Source organism: Pseudoliparis swirei, chromosome 7 (assembly GCF_029220125.1).
Source record: "Pseudoliparis swirei isolate HS2019 ecotype Mariana Trench chromosome 7, NWPU_hadal_v1, whole genome shotgun sequence".
Lineage (NCBI taxonomy): Eukaryota > Metazoa > Chordata > Actinopteri > Perciformes > Liparidae > Pseudoliparis > Pseudoliparis swirei.
The window spans coordinates 7,381,526-7,398,280 of record NC_079394.1 but is presented as its reverse complement, the minus strand read 5'-3'; the positions used below and the strand labels follow the sequence as shown (position 1 = coordinate 7,398,280).

The window sequence follows — 16,755 nt, the reverse complement described above, 5'->3', positions numbered from 1 at the left end:
GAGAAAGAATGATGATGATTTTTTTTTTTGAATTGCATTACAGAAAATAAAGAACTTCATCACAATATTCTAATTTTCTGAGACAGTCCTGTATAAATCCAAAACACAATAACTCTCTGGGACACATGCAAACTCAATCTGTCTCTCCACTGTGCTTACATCAACTGCTCCAGTGCATGGCGCATCGCACAAACACATTCTAATGGACAGCATCCGCCATGGCCGGATCGGGGTCAACCTGAGCTACTATGCAATCAAACTGCTCCTTAAATCAGCGAAAAACTATTTAGGTCACCGTGTGAAGCCTTTTGACAATGGTTTCCGTAGCAACTTCATGGTCACTTTGTCTGAATGTAAAGTCTACTGATCAGACCTTCCCCGTTTGTGTATTGCCGTCTTTTTGGGGAATGGGGAAAAAAGTGCAATGAGGCACGCTGGGACATTATTTTCCCATATTGTTCCCTTGGCTGTGGAACAGAGGAGCAGCTCGAGCAGTCAGACGTAATCTGGGCTGACTGCTGTAATCAGATCGCTGTTACCGATGCGAGAAAAAATATGCTTCATATCTGCTCCGTTCTCGACGAAGCCACATATATTCTGTTACGTACTGTACATCTGAAAGTTTCTTTCTCATCAACCTTACAATACCTAATATCACCCTCGGTGACTCGTCTGGGCTGCCACACACACGAGCATTGATTCAACGTCATTTATATCATCGAGCAATGAATAAGGAAGTAGAGCAGTTTAAAGAGTTGGTAAATATTGGTAAATGTTGTCAATGAAGCGGCAATGAGAGTGTGTACGGCACATGGAGGCCAGGGGAAATAGGGCTGATTAATTAACAAAGGTGTTAGTGTTAAGTCTGTCAAGTTAACATTCCCGTTTGGCCCTAATGTAATTGGGCCATTTAATTTCAGCCTTGATTTATGCAGCATTATGCAGCATTAAAGCCAGCCTGTGGCTCATTATCAGGACTGCTGCACCTCTAAAAAACGGAGCACATCAAGGAGATTTAGGAACTCCTTTTAAATAAAGTTTGAAAAAGGGCTGCAGCTCTCGATTTTTTTCGTAATTGAGTATTCTACTGATTATTCCATTGATTAACTAGAACGGGCACTCGGTAGAGCGCATACCTTCGCCGCGGCCACATTTTGGCATTGGTTGCATGCCAAAATTGACCGCGCTATGGTAAAAAAGAAGATTTTGACCTTTTCATGACCTTGACCTTTGACCCGATCGATCCCAAAATCGAATCAAATGGTCCCCGGATAATAACCAATCATCCCACCAAATGTCATGCGATTCAAGAAGATTTTGACCTTTTCATGACCTTGACCTTTGACCTGATCGATCCCACAATCTAATCAAATGGTCCCCGGATAATAACCAATCATCCCACCAAATTTCATGTGATTCGGTTTAATACTTTTTGAGTTATGCGAGTAACACGCATACAAATAAATAAATAAATACACGGCGATCAAAACATAACCTTCCGCATTTTCAATGCGAAGGTAATCAAGGTTAAACGAAGTCTCGATGCATATCATTTCTTAAAGGATGTTGAGTAAATGACAAGTTTTGTCAACAAATCATGTTTGTACTGATTGTGAAAATAAATGTGTCTTTCTGTAACCTTTCCGCATCGGCAAAAATTCAAAGATTTCAGAGACAGAATGATTCATCCTTGTATTGATATCGTTAAAAAAAGAATTTAGGCTCCTTAAGGGCTGAACATAGATATCCTGGGTCCTTTGTTTCATCGCAGTATTGGAGTAATTGTCACAAACCTGAACAAATTATGTTCTTAAAGGTTCTCTAGACTTTGAAATTGAGATCAATTGTGAGGACGCTGCCAAATTTAAACCGTTATTACACAGCTGTATGATTTCTTACCCTCTGGGATCCGAACCATTCAAACTGATGAGATTCACAAGCTTGCTTTAGAGGGAAAGTCATGTATCTTCATAGTGCAATGAATGCTTGTTGAATTTAATTGAATTAATCCAAACTCTATGCAGATTTGATTTAATATAAAACAGGCCCCAATGAGGCTGTTTGAAGTTTGGAAAATAGAAAAAGATATTTAAATATATATGTCCTCTATATATTCCCTTCCCACTTGCTTTCTTGTGGAGTGGCTGTAATGAGTGGACTGTCTGATGTCTGTGTGGTGTGGGGGATTAATGAAGTGGTGGCTCACTAGGGAGATCCATCTGCACCCAGACAGTCTTAATGAACTACCAAGGCCCAGATATGGCACTTTCAATGAGGCCTCTACTTATGGCTTATGACATTCTGAGGAAGCAGGGCTGCTTTTGTTTTGAGTGGGTTTTCCTTTAATAGTGACAATCTACCAGAGTGCATTTTAGCCAATGTTGTCTGTTTCAATAAGGGTTCATTTGAATGTATTTGATGTGCTGTAGCACCAGCTGTGAAAATCTCAACCTGTCAAAAAAAGGATGCCATGTTCCCTCCAAAAAATGTAAACATGACGGAAGGTTACAAAATAATCTGCATATAGATGTGACTGTAAATGCAACCTTTCGACTGTCATCTCTAATCGTGCAACTCATACAAAAAATGTCCAGTAAGGAAACCCACTCTCTTTATTCTACAGCATATCAATTGTTTATTTGTAAGATGACGAATAACACACTGTCTACAACTAAATACTAATGAATAGTTAATAAGCCCTTTCCCCTTTGTTACTTTCACACAATAAATACAAAACACCCTATTTTATTTGATAAATTTATTACATACTTCTGTGATGAGGAATTTTTGTTTTTTTTTTTGTTTTTTTTTGTTTTAAGTCATCTTTTGCTTTTTGTTACACTTTTTACTTTTTTTTTGTTGTTTTTACATTTTTTTTAACATATTTGTTTACTTAACAACACGGGACATGAACTGTTTACGCATCGAACGATTCGCAAACACAACAGTTTCGAGCTAAAGGAGGGCGAACAACGGAAACACCGAGGGAAACGGAGAGCGCCGCAACGGGTGAGCGCCAACAACATTCGAGCCCAGCTCGGTTCTGGAATCCAGTCTGCTCTGTCGCGGCTGCAGATGAAGATGACCGGGATTTGGGGCCTTGTCCACGTCCATTCTGGGGACTTTTTCTTCAAGGATCTTGTTGTCTGGAATTGACCGGATCGAGTCCCGCTTTTTGTGAGTGGGAAACTGCCCAGCATCTGGTGCGGGAACGGAAGTCAGAACCAAATCTCTGGTGGAGGGGGCAGGAGGGGTTCGAACAACATGTGGTGCTCAGGTTCTGGAAAAGGAGACTCGAACGACTCTTCGCCTGACAACAAACATTGCCTGCTCATCTCATCTCATTTCTAGTTTTCTACCCTCGTCATTCCGGCCTTCTCGGCCAACACGGAATTCTACTCATCCACCACCATACAGCCACCCACACGGGACCAATTTTCTGGACGGACACAGCATTATGTCCTATGTCGGCATCAGAACATGTATCTTGGCTGTGGTGGTGGTGGCTGAGACCTATAAAAAAACGTGCGAACTTCAATGAAGCAAACTCACACCTTTAACAAGGCCACCAAAGAGCGGAAAACCAGTTGGACCACATTCAATGCTGGAGGCTAAGGACGTCTCTCTGTCTCTATCAATCAGCATTCAAAGGATTTTCAAGTCTCTCTTCTGCTTCAAAGATCAAATAAAGGCTGGAGTTACGCTGTGGGATGAGGGTGGTTTGAAACATCAGAATCATGGTACAGAGGCTGGGTGACGGTGGTGTCTCCCATCGGGAGTGATCCACATCCAGTTCCTGAGTAGCAGTGAGCCTCATACAGCGAGAGCCTCATACCAACGCTTAACGGGTACCAGTAGCCCCCCACGGTAAAAGTTAGACTTCTAAACCAACCAAAAGCCGTGTGTATCATCCCATCCATCTGTGAGCTTTGTGACTGCCTATAACTCCGCTGGTGTGTCTGTATACGCAACATGGTACAAGCGGCAGAGGCCAGTACAAGGAGGCGGGTGGGAAGGGCCGGAGGCAGCCAGACAGAGTGGGCGAGCAATGGGACACAGTGGAGGCACAGAGGGTAGCAGGGCGCCGACTATTACAAACTAACAGAGCAGACCCCGCAGAAATGGTGAGCATCCCCAGCTGACGACCTGAACGCATTTGCGTTTATTTGCAACCCTGAGGTTAGCTAGCACAGCATAGGCTAAACACCAACAACAACACTGGCAGGCGAGCCAGAGTCACGACTGCCTAACAACGCACAAACACACACTCTGCACACCGAGCACAGTGTGAGGATGGGAGGGTGAGTGGGTGGAGGTGAACACCAAGCTGAGATGGCAGATCTGGGCGAGTACTGAAGACCCCTCCAAACCAGTCCACCAGCTAGCTCACCCACAACCTCACCCTCTCTCCTGGCCTGAGTCCGTGGTCCTGCCTCAGAAGAGATCCACTCCCTGTGCCCAAGAATGCTTCTCCAGCATGTATGAATGACTACTGACCGGTGGCCCTGCCCGGTGGTCATTGAATGCATGCTTTGAGAGGCTGATAAAGGACTCCTTCTGGCCTTCCTTCCCTTCCTCCATGCCCCCCTGATCCGCATTTGCTTATCACCAGAACAGATCCACAGACAGGTACACCACATGCACACACACTCTCTCATCTGGACAGCCAGGGGGGGGGCTGCTGAGACTGCTGTCATTGATTTATAGTCAGCTTTTGGTTCCATAGTCTCCCTCCAGAAGACTGCAAGAGCTGACTGAACTGACACAACACCCCTGTGTGCTGGATCCTGACCTCCTGACGCCACCAGCCACAGGGTCAGGTGGTCAGCACACACCTCCAAATCCTCACCCCACACACAGGATCTCAGGGTCCCAGGGTTGCGTCCCCCCCCCTGTACCCTGTACACACATGACTGTGTGGCCAGGGTTCAGCAACACCATCATCACAAGTTTGCGTGACACACAGTGGTGGTGGCCCTGACTCCGAGTCCGGCGCCGAAGGCCTACCTGAGGAAGGTCTGTCTGTCACACTCTGGCCACAGGACACATGATCATCAATGTCACCAAGGAAAAAAGGACTTGATGTGGACTTTTTGAGGCACAACAACAGAGGTACTCACCACTGGGGGACTACTGGGGCTAGGAGCGAGGGGTGAATATGGGAGAGGCATCAGGGGGATCCACATCCACGAGGATCTGACAGACACTCTGGTGAGAAAGGCTCTGGTGAGAAAAGGCAAGCCACAGCTGAGAGAAATTTAAAGCTCCCAGAGGATCCTTCAGTCCTCCCTTCAGTCCTTCTAGAGCTGAGCTGTAGAGAGCGTCCTGACAGGAAGCATCACAGCCTGGTTTGGCAACAGGACGACAAGGAGAGAAGGCAGAGAGTAGTGCGTCTGGCTGAGCGCACTATTGGAACACTCCCCACCCTGCCCACAGGAGGTGCAGAGGTGCAGAAGCAGGAGCAGCAGGATCGCAGAAGGATCCCCACCCACCAACAAACAAACAACTGAGCTGCTGCGGTCAGGCAGCAGCCTCCTGAACACGCTTGCAAGAACAGAGAGACTGAGACTTTTTCTTCTTTTTCCTCAGGCCATCAGGATTGTGAACTCCGACACCCCACATACCCCATAGACCCTGCCCCCGCTGCCCACACACACACACACACACACACACACTTACAATAAATATTGTGTTGTTTTTTTTGTAAATAGTGTGTGTTTGCCTTTTGCACATTCCTGCTGAGCATTGCCACTTTCATTTCACTGCACACCCTGTGTGTGTATGTGACAAATAAAACATCTTGAATCTTGAATCTTGAATCTTGAATATACCAAATTCTTTACAATACAGAATATCGTCCTTATTAGACCATGTCCTTCTGTAGGCCTGTGGGGCTTAGTAACAAGGGCTAATATGAGATTGTCCATTGCTGTTCAGTGGCCGGGCGGAAGGAACAGTCAATTCATTTTAACGCATCTATTTAAATGCCATCAATAATTCGTCATTTAATTACTCAGTATTTATAGTAATATAGCTCTTAATTAGCACGTTATACGACAGCATCTGATGATGAGGGGTAATTTCAGCAAATTGTATCTCTTATAAACAACTGTTTTCCCAAAAAGCTTTTGTTTGTCTGATTTGGCAATACATGAGTGCATCTTTAAAGCACTGTGTGGGACCCTGCATGCAGCTGGAGCAAATTTGTCTTTTTATTAAAACATGTCATGACAAACTCCCAGACAGCAATTAACTCATTATTGCAGGCTCAATAGGGTTCCGTCATTGAATTTTAAATAACTGATAATTAGCTGTTTGGTTTTCTTGAGGGAGAATTCTGCTCTGTTTCTTCTCGTCAAAAGCCCACCCCTGTCTGTACACTGTAGCACCCGTTGATGAAAAACTGTCACCTCGGGATTGGTTTTATTAGGCTGGGAGCCGCCAGTCAGGGAAAGTGTGCAGGTTTGCATTAGCATATGAAGATTCCAAAGTCTGCGGCGCTGCGAAACGGATTTGAAATATGACACATCGCTGAAAATAATGTTTTGTGTGAAGAATATTTCCAAAAATACATATTGTTTGATGAATACTGACAACATTGTATATTATGTTAAGCTGTAAAGCAGATGCCAATTTGAAGCTTGCGTGTCAGCAAGAAGAAATGTCAGTCTATTAATTTTTTTTAATGGGTGTTTACAGCCAGTAGGGCATGGTTGGAGCATCAGATGTGAACGGGGAAGAAATTAGCGGCTCAGCTGGCCGGAGTGAGCAGCTTCAAGTGACTTCGTGAGGCTGCACATAGAGTACACCTGACCCATCAGTATCGCTGTGCTCTCATGCTTGCACTGGGGCTGGGCACACATACAGTACACACTGGCTTCAATTAGCAATCTCATACGCATTATTCGGTAACACTTGAGTTCATTCCAAAATCCAAGGTGCACTTTCATTGCCAACAATCATTTGAACCAAGGCTGACATTTTGAGCTCCGATTTTCAATTTTCAGTGTGCATAAGTGTGTGCTTTGAGCTGGATGTGACTGTACATGTAATGCGGGGAAATATAAAAAGAAAGCTGGGAAATGGTAAGGGCAGAAGATTTCATACCATTGCTTTACTTTGACTGGGCTGCAGAAGAGGAATACGGTAACTGCAGCAAACACATCCATACTTTTCAAAAATGTGACTATCTTGTGTGTTTTTGAGCACCTTTTTGACTGAACTGGAAGTAATCTACTAAATCATCAACTCTACCCGATGCATGTAATGCACAACATTTGTTTAAAGATGAGACCATGTAACTACGACACAAAAGTAACCCAAAGTAGAGGTGATACGTACATTTTTAGATGGGCTTTTGAGAATAAAAGTCATGTGGATTCATGGATAATCATGTTCATCTTGTTGTTAAATGAAATGTGCAAACAGGGTGCACTTTTGTTTGACCTACTTCATTCACACACCTCATCATCTCCCCGGCATCAAGGATGGAACAGAAAAGAAGAAAGCTGGCTGAAAGACAGCCAACAGATGAGGTAGCTATGTTTAATCCCCTTTCAAAAGAGCTCTATTGAAATGACTGGGAGCGGGGAGGACAAAACGAAAGAAACATTGGAGCATTGGGTATTGTATAGCCATCACGAGGCGTCCCGGGTCTTCTCTGTGAAGTGACTTTGACAGCTTGGGGGATTAAGGAGCCGTCCATCGTACATGGCCCAAACAGCAGGGATTAGACTAAATATGCTCACTCTTGTCTCAGGCTCCTTCACTTAGTAAATCAATAAAGCATGTTTTTCTTTCTACAGTAACGGAGCACATCTGTGTGTGGGAGTGGGAGAGAGGGAGAGGCCGTGAGACCAGACAGGAGAAAACAATTTCAGAAAGGGAGGGGGAGTGGCTCCTGAGGTAAGGAGGAGCCAGCTGACAAGTAATGCTGCTTACTGCTGCAGTTTGCTGAAAACACCTTTTTACTGTTTGTTGTTCATGATGCTGCAGCCCCACTTACAGCCACACGAGGCATAACATATCACCTCATCGGGAGAGATATTGTTAAAGGCCAAGAATTCAACTTGGACAGCCTCCGCCAACCCTCTCGCATATGTGTGCTGGTAAGTAGAAATTGTAATGTATGGCAATTAAAAAATCTGATCACGATAAAAGAATTGAAGACAATATTCTGGACATTATTTGTTGGTCAATTGAAGGACCACTGTGTAGGATTAAGTGCTATCTAGCAGTGAAGTTGCAGATTGTAACCAACTGAACACACTTCTGCTCACACATCCCTCCCCAAGCGTGTGGCCCCCAGGTTGTGTAAAAATGCAAAAGGACCTCTCAAGAGCCAGTGCTTTGTTTGTCCACTCTGGGCTCCTGTAGAAACGAGGCGGCGCACCATAGCAAACTCCGTGAAGAGCTCATTCTAATATAATAAAAATGCAACATTCCTCATTTCATGTGATTATACACGAATGAAAACATAGTTGTGAAAATGTTATTCCATTTCTGCTTTTGGACCTTTTCGAAAGAGAATGGAGTAGCTTGGCTTGAAGGAAAGCTTATTCGAGTAGCTGAGATGTTTTACAACTTGTTTGAAATGGAAAGTGTAGGCCTAATATTAATAAAATAAAAAAGGACTTTTCTAAATGTTATCAATTGAATGTAGTATTGTCGTGTATAGTGGTTATTTGCATATAAATACACAATTCAAAGGATTAGGTAATACATTATCTGTATTTTAATATTTGCTTTAATCAAACATGTTTTAATTGTGTATTGTAAACTGTTTACAGCTTTAAGGAAGTTAAACAGGTGACACTTCCCTTTTTTATATACGTGTTATATTGCTGTGAGAACATATCGTTTAAACAACTATATTTGTTGTATATTATTGTATTCATGCAAGTTCTTTCACCAAAAAGTTAATTCAAAAGTTTAAATGTGAACACATCATGATAACCTTCATCCAATCCTTATTTATATCGTTTGGAGCTTGACTGCACCATAATGTAACTCAATGAAACCTCCGCTATCTGAGCAGCATGCACAGGAATAGGAGTCCACGTCTAATTTTGAAAACGTCTCATTAAATTAGTTGTTTGAAATGTTAAAATCACTGCCAACTGGCGGCTAACTTGTTGCCAGTTTAGCATTATCAGGGTCGACAATTAGATCAAATTAATGCTGATCTCTTCATTGCATATTTTAACTGAATATCAACCTAATAGACATCATAGTTATTTATTAATCAGGCATTCCACTAGCCCGAACACAGAGGCTAATGGCCTCAGACTAATGGGCCAGCTATAATGTCATGCCCAGGCAGATATAAAAGAAGATCTTGGAGCTGTCAAAACGTGTTCAAAGACTGAATGTAAAGGACTGGACTGTTTGAAACGCACTGCTAATAAAATCAAATAAAGTTGAACAAATATGAATCCCATGTAATAAAAGAAATACACCACTGAGCTGATCTGAATGTAAGGATCAGCGACGACTGAGCTGCTGCTCTGAATATGGCTCTGCAGTATCACGCCACAATTTACTGAACAAGGAGTCTATTGAAGAACATCTTCTAGCAATTTAAAGGCAGGCGCATATATATGTGTATATATCTTCGTTTAATGTGCCGTGTGCATTGCTGTTACACTATAATCATTCCTCGTAGAGATCCATTAATAGCAGCATATCTAAACAGATCACTGGACCAACTGATTCAATTCACAAATGTGTCGTAGGCTGCTCGACACTTAAATAACCCTTGCACAACGTTCATTATAAAGTTGCAGTTGCAATATCAAGTGTCCTGTTTCTTAAGGGAGTGGTTTAAAATGTGTTAAGTGGAACGAAAGCTAAAGAGAAAATAAGTAGAGCTTTACGCAAAACCCAAATCTGCCTCTAATCCATAAAATTACACCTGTCACTAGAAAGTTAGATCTATTAAAACTACTTCCTGATCCGAGAGGGAAAAACCATTAAAACACACAAAGGCCTTCATTGAGCACTTAATTAAAACAGCACATATATGCCAGATTAGTTTAAGGACGCGGATACAGATGACCAAAACAACTTAAAAATAAGTATGCAAATATAAATAGGGGAGAGATGCAAATATAAATAGGGGAGAGGAAGGGTAGAGAGATAGAGAGAGAGAGAGAGAATATCGAAATGGTCTAACTCCTCCCGCCCACAGTGTCATCTCAGGCCTTTATCTCAAGTCAAGTGTGTCATTCAGCAGTTCCTATGTATCGCTTGCATAAAAGAATCCCCGAAAGCAATTTCGAAGAAAAATATAAAAGTTTCATGAGATTGAACCGCTACTCAGTCTGAGTGATGGGACTCGATGGTTGAGTATCACAAGAGTGAAAGGATTTATTGCAGCTGTATGCATTCAAGCAATTCTTTATGATATTATAAAAAAAACTCTTCTTTTCCAATGATTTGTTTTGTGAAATAAATATATTACCAAAGTCAGACCATTTAGAGAACAAACACATTACATTTCCTGTGTCAAACAAATGTAAAAGGTAGAGGCCTGTATATGAGTCCACAAACAATAGAAAACATTCCCGTGTCACGTGAAAGGGGTCACCAGTAATGGTAAACTAACCTAGAATTATCAATCAGTTCTGCAGAGTTCCCTTCAACTCTGAGGAGATGTGATTCAAGATTCAAGATGTTTTATTTGTCACATACACACACAGGGTGTGCAGTGAAATGAAAGTGGCAATGCTCAGCAGGAATGTGCAAGGGCAACAAGTACACACTATTTACAATAAAAAACAACACAATATTTACAGTAAGTGTGTGTGTGTGTGTGTGTGTGTGTGTGTGTGCCTAAGAGGGGCAGTTGTGTGGGTCTATGTGGGGGTCCTGGTGAGGTCGGAGTTCACAATCCTGATGGCCTGAGGAAAGAAACTCCGTCTCAGTCTCTCTGTTCTTGCAGCGTGACTACGGGCGCCTGCCTGACCGCAGCAGCTGAAACAGTCTGTTGTTGGGGTGGTGAGGATCCTTCATGATCCTGCCGGCTCTGGTTCTGCACCTCCTGGTGTACAAGTCCTGCAGGGTGGGGAGTGTAGTTCCAATAGTGCGCTCAGCCGAACGCACTACTCTCTGCAGAGCCTTCCTGTCCTGAACGGAGCAGTTGCCAAACCAGGCTGTGATGCTTCCTGTCAGGACGCTCTCTACAGCTCCAGAGTAGAAGGACTGAAGGATCCTCTGGGAAACTTTAAATTTCCTCAGCTGCCTGAGGTGGTAGAGGCGCTGCCTTGCCTTTCTCACCAGAGTGTCTGTGTTCGTTGACCATGTCAGATCCTCGGTGATGTGGACTCCCAGGTATTTATACCCGCTCACCCTCTCCACAGTAGTCCCGTTAATCCCCAGTGGTGAGTACGTCCTCTGTTGTTGTACCCTCCTAAAGTCCACAATCAGCTCCTTAGTTTTGGTGACATTCATGATGAGGCTGTTGTCCTGGCACCAGAGTGACAGATCAGCAACTTCCTCCAGGTAGGCCTTCTCGTCGTTGTCGGAGATCAGGCCCACCACCACTGTGTCATCCGCAAACTTGATGATGGTGTTGAGCTGAACCTGGCCACACAGTCATGTGTGTACAGGGAGTACAGTAGGGGGCTGAGGACGCAACCCTGGGGGGATCCTGTGTTCAGGGTGAGGGTGCTGGAGGTGTGTCTGCCCACCCTGACCACCTGTGGCCTGGCGGTCAGGAAGTCCAGGATCCAAGCACACAGGGGGGTGTTCAGTCCCAGCTCAATCAGCTTGCCGGCCAGTCTGGAGGGGACTATGGTGTTGAAAGCTGAACTATAATCAATGAACAGCAGTCTCACATAGCCCCCCCTCTGGCTGTCCAGATGAGAGAGTGTGGTGTGCAGTACCTGGGAGACAGCATCATCCGTGGATCTGTTTGGGCGATAAGCAAACTGCAGCGGGTCCATGGAGGAAGGGAGGAAGGCGCAGATGTAGTCCTTTATCAGCCTCTCAAAGCATTTCATGACCACCGAGGTGAGGGCCACGGTCGGTAGTCATTCATACATGCTGGAGAAGCATTCTTGGGCACAGGGACAATAGTGGATCTCTTGTAGCAGGCGGGGACCACGGACTCAGCCAGGGAGGTTGAATATTGTGGTGAACACTGGAGCTAGCTGGTTAGCACAGGTCTTCAGTACTCGCCCAGATATGCCATCTGGACCTGCAGCTTTCCTGGTGTTCACCTCAACAGAGCCCTCCTCACACTGTGCTCGGTCACAGAGAGTGTGTGTTCATCCCCAGCGGTAGAACTCACCTCGGCTACGCTTAACGGTGTTGTTGTTAGCGGCGAGCTAGCGCTGTTGTTGCTAGCCTCAAACCGTGCATAAAATGAGTTCAGGTCGTCCGCTAGGGATGCGTCGGCACTCACCATTGCGCGGGTCTGCTCTGGTAGTCTGTGATAGTCCGTAGCCCCTGCCATAGGCGCCTGGTGTCGCGCTGCTCCATCTGTGATTCCACTCTGTCTCGGTACCTCCTCTTGGCCTCCTTCACCGCCCTCCTCAGTCCATAGACCGCTGCCTTGTACTCGCCCATGTTGCCGGATACAAGACCGGAGTTATAGGCAGCAGTACGGGCGTTCACAGCTTCACGGATGGATCTATCAACCCACGGCTTTTGGTTAGGAAAGACCCTAACTTTTACCGTGGGGACGATGGTGTCCGCTAGCGTTGCTATGAGGCTCATTGCTACTTCCGCAAACTCGCTGACGTCACTGGAACTGGATTGGATCATGTCCCAGTCGACGACACGCAGAGCGTCCTGTAGCTCAGCCTCTGATTGGTCAGAGTGTTGCCTCTTCCAGCTCATTGTTGTGACTTTATGGTCCTGAACTTTAATTAGTTATTAGCAACAGGCAGCTGTTTGTGACAAAAAAGCTCTGCTAAAGTCATTGTTCGCTACCTGCCCAGCGCAAAGTTTGCTAGTTAGACAATGTTGCTCGCTGGTGAACGTAGTGGAGCATTTAGTAGCTAAAGAGCTTCATCATTTCTTTGTGAAGATCAACGCAGAGCTTTAAAGGTCATGATAAGGATCATCATGTACTCGAATAAGTGCAACCAAGGGAAATGTTAACTTGCACACTGACAATAAATGGCAGTAGCCTATGTAGTCCTGCATGTTGTGTTTCGTTGTGCTTTCCCCATGTGACCTAAACTGTCAGTTCCTGGTGTATTATTGGTGCATTACGTTTAAAGTGATGTAATTTCCGTGCTCACCTCTGCTGATCGTAGCCGGATTCCTTCCTGCGGCAGTGGAGAGTCACCACTCGGTGGCCTTCGCTCCTCACATCCTGGCTCACTATCCACTGAGTGGGATTGCTGGGACGAGCCCCAAGAAACGTCAAGCCTTCTTTCAACTTCACTCTGTTGAGAAAAAAAGGTTCATGAACATATTAGGCTGAGAGATTCTACTTCTGTTACCAAGAATATCCTCATGTCAGTGACTCATTGGATGCATCCAGCTGATCCATGCGGCAGATGCGTCCAGACACATACTATTTATTTCTGTCATTTTTCTCTCGAGCAATACATTATCCAGATGGTTACCTTTTTTTAATCACACTGCGGTTGCCCCCCAAGAAGACAATTGGCTGTAATTAAATGTGTGTGTTATCTCATGTGTTATGCTGGTCAATTAATTAATCAAAAGACAGCAAAGAAAGTCTATTTTAATGCCCAGTTAATACATCTGAAACAGTCTGATACATGTTGTTGTAGATTTCTGCTAAAATCTTTTCGTTTGCTAAAATGAGCGAATAAAAAGTAACTAATACTTTGGGATCTTCTAACCATAGTGAATGTGCTGTTTGCTCTATAAGTGGGACGTGGCCATCCCAATATGCCACTCCTCTTCCTCCTTTACCTCCCTCAGTAATAGATTCACCCTCTCGCAATCTGGAAAAGGACATTATGAAAAGGTTTCTTTGACTTTGGCAAAATAATAGCAACAATGTCCTTGGCTCAGTCGACTGCAAAGGAGGGAAATGTCCATGAGAAAAGAAAAAAAAATGCAAAACTGAATGAAAATCTCTTACACGTGTTACCCATATTGTAAATATGTGATCTGGGTGAAAGTGTTGACGTAAAATATAATAACACTAATGCTCCATAACATGTGAGTGTGTTTTTGTCTGAAGGTGACAGCAAAGTTTCAGGATTGAAGTGAAGACTAAATTATAAGAGGGGGCGCGACCATTTCCCCATCCAATCCATACAAGGTCGGCAGACGAGACCAGAGATAGGACTTTGCTTTCATCTTGAATCTGTCGCTCCACTTTGCACTTTGCTTGCCTGTATAGCAAAGAACACATCTGCCCTCTCCAGTCCTGCTTCGATTCTTTGATGTCATGTCATATAGATAGATAGATAGATATATACTTTATTAATCCCCAAGGGGAAATTTGTCGAAACAGTAGCAGCACCAATAAACCAAACACACAAGAATAAAAAACAAAACACAAAATATAAAAAACAGGGATGAAAGATATAGAAGTATACAAAGTAAAATACAAAACAAAATATATATGTACATATACAACACACATGCATACACAACACACAACACCAATGACAAATCAAATCAACAAAAATATTAAATATAAAATATATCGTGATGGGGATTACATACAAAGTAATAATGGATAATTTGACATAGTGTATGCTTTCCCTTTCTAAAAGAATGAAGATGAACACTCCATCTTAGGGTCAATCTGAATGCATTTGGGTAATTGTGCATTGCAGTCTTCCAAATATGATTTGATATCTTTTTTGCCAGCTGCGTCCCTCTCTGTTGTGTGTCTAAGAATAAAGGCAGACACACATTTACCATTTTTGACACATCAGACGTTTAGTCTGATTGTCACACCACACAATATGTCTGTCCTTTGAGAGGACACTGAACAGCCTCTGCCTTCATTCACAACGTGTGTGACGTGAGGGTGAACTGTACGGTTCCTGTTCCACCTGACAACACCAACCAAATATAGGGTTTATGAAAGCACACCTTGAACCATTCATCGTCCATCAGCAGTTATGGGTTTATTGATATTAGAACATCTCATGTTTACAGCTGTGTACTGAGGAGCAGGACTGTTTTATCTGTCGGTTTATCGATTCATAAAATCATTGGTTATTCTTAAGACTGTTTAAAAAAACATTTAATTTACCAAAAATAGATATAAAAAATTTCAATATTTTATTCAATCAACTTCATCAACAAATGTAACAAGAGGTTGGACCTTATTTGTCAGAGGTCTGAACAAAAAATGATGGACCGCAAATACAAAAGTATTGCTGTGACAGATTAATTTATCACTGGATGTCAACGCAGCCTTTCCCTCAACTGGAGAATCTGTATTTCTATTCACCACTTGACTTAAAAGGTTCAGGACATGGCTTTATGTAATCACTGGAATAATATGCAGTGAAGATAATCACTGACAAATGTATTTTTGCATCAGTGTGTACATTGACATAATGTCATAAACGGTCTGAAATGTCTATGTTTAAGCCATCTTATCACTCAAAAATGGCGTAAATAGAACAGTAAACGGCATAGGAGCAGAAATCACTATTAAATGGGGGCGATGGAGGTACATTTGAAACATCTGTTTTAGGTGAAACGTGTGTTAATAATGAGATGAGAACACGCTTGGTCGGTGGCTCTCGCCGTCTGCACGGACGCACTTGGGAACCCTTTAGCGTCCGTATGACACGTTCCCGGCTTTTAACTCTTTTTAACTCTTAATGTAAAACCACAAACACCATTAATGGACGGTCAGAGCAGCTGACGTTAAGAGCGAGAAAGTCCGCACAGGCGGGAGACCGCTGCTCATGTCCCGTGATTATCCACACTAGTTGTTATAAAAAATAATGAAAATCTACATAAAAACATGAATTACTGAAATTAAATAATAACAAATTATATTAAATTAAATATAGGTTACTGAACTTTCCTTTTACATTAGTACAATTATCAACCACAATATATTATATATCTTCCCTCTTAATAATCCTCACTGTATAAAATGCTATCATTCTCCCTTTCATTTCTTCCTTTGACTGAAAGCAACAAGATCAGGCACATATTTTGGAAAATCAGGAAATCACCTCAACGTGTCCACTTTAACTGGAATAACTGGATGTGAAGTGGCGACACCAAAAGGTGAATTACAACGCTTCCTCTTAACCCACTGCGAATACTGAGGTACACAGGACTTCACACAATACCTTACAGTGTCAGTCAGGGAGTATTTTCTTCCCACTAAATGGAAGATCCTCTATTCAAGCCAGAGTGAAAGGGAATGCTGAGAAGGGACTTGCTGACAGTGCATACAACTGTCACAAAAAGAGCTCATGCACAGTCCTCCTCGGGTCCCATCGGGGGCACCGGGGCCTTGTATCGGGTTGCTTTACACGTCAGTGATCAGGATGTCTATCAGTGGTTCCCAGTGAGGCTTCACAATGTTTTAAACACAGTTGAGACTCAGAGGGGAGTCCGTCATTACTCCACAGACCATATCCAAGCTTCTGAGTATGGTTGAAACCATCTTATTGTTTGGCTTGTAGCCAGCCAGTGTTGAGTCTCCTGCAGGTTAAATAGCATTCATCCAAACTAATATGTTTGGTTCATTATGAAGCTGTGGACCAAAAAAACCTCAACTTGTGATGCTGCTCAAGTGTCAATGAATAGAGCGCTAACAGTGGCTCAGTGGTTAGCAGC

General features: G+C 43.4%; 1 protein-coding gene across 1 annotated transcript in view; it reads right to left on the bottom strand.

Annotated features, from left to right (window-relative positions):
• The window catches only part of si:dkeyp-14d3.1 (transmembrane protein 132C), a 141,550-nt gene that overhangs the window by 51,438 nt on the left and 73,357 nt on the right, over window positions 1-16,755 (bottom strand). Inside the window, exon 3 of the mRNA XM_056419477.1 lies at window positions 13,251-13,397. Coding sequence (XP_056275452.1) covers window positions 13,251-13,397 — 147 coding nt within the window. The remainder of the gene's footprint in view (window positions 1-13,250; window positions 13,398-16,755) is intronic.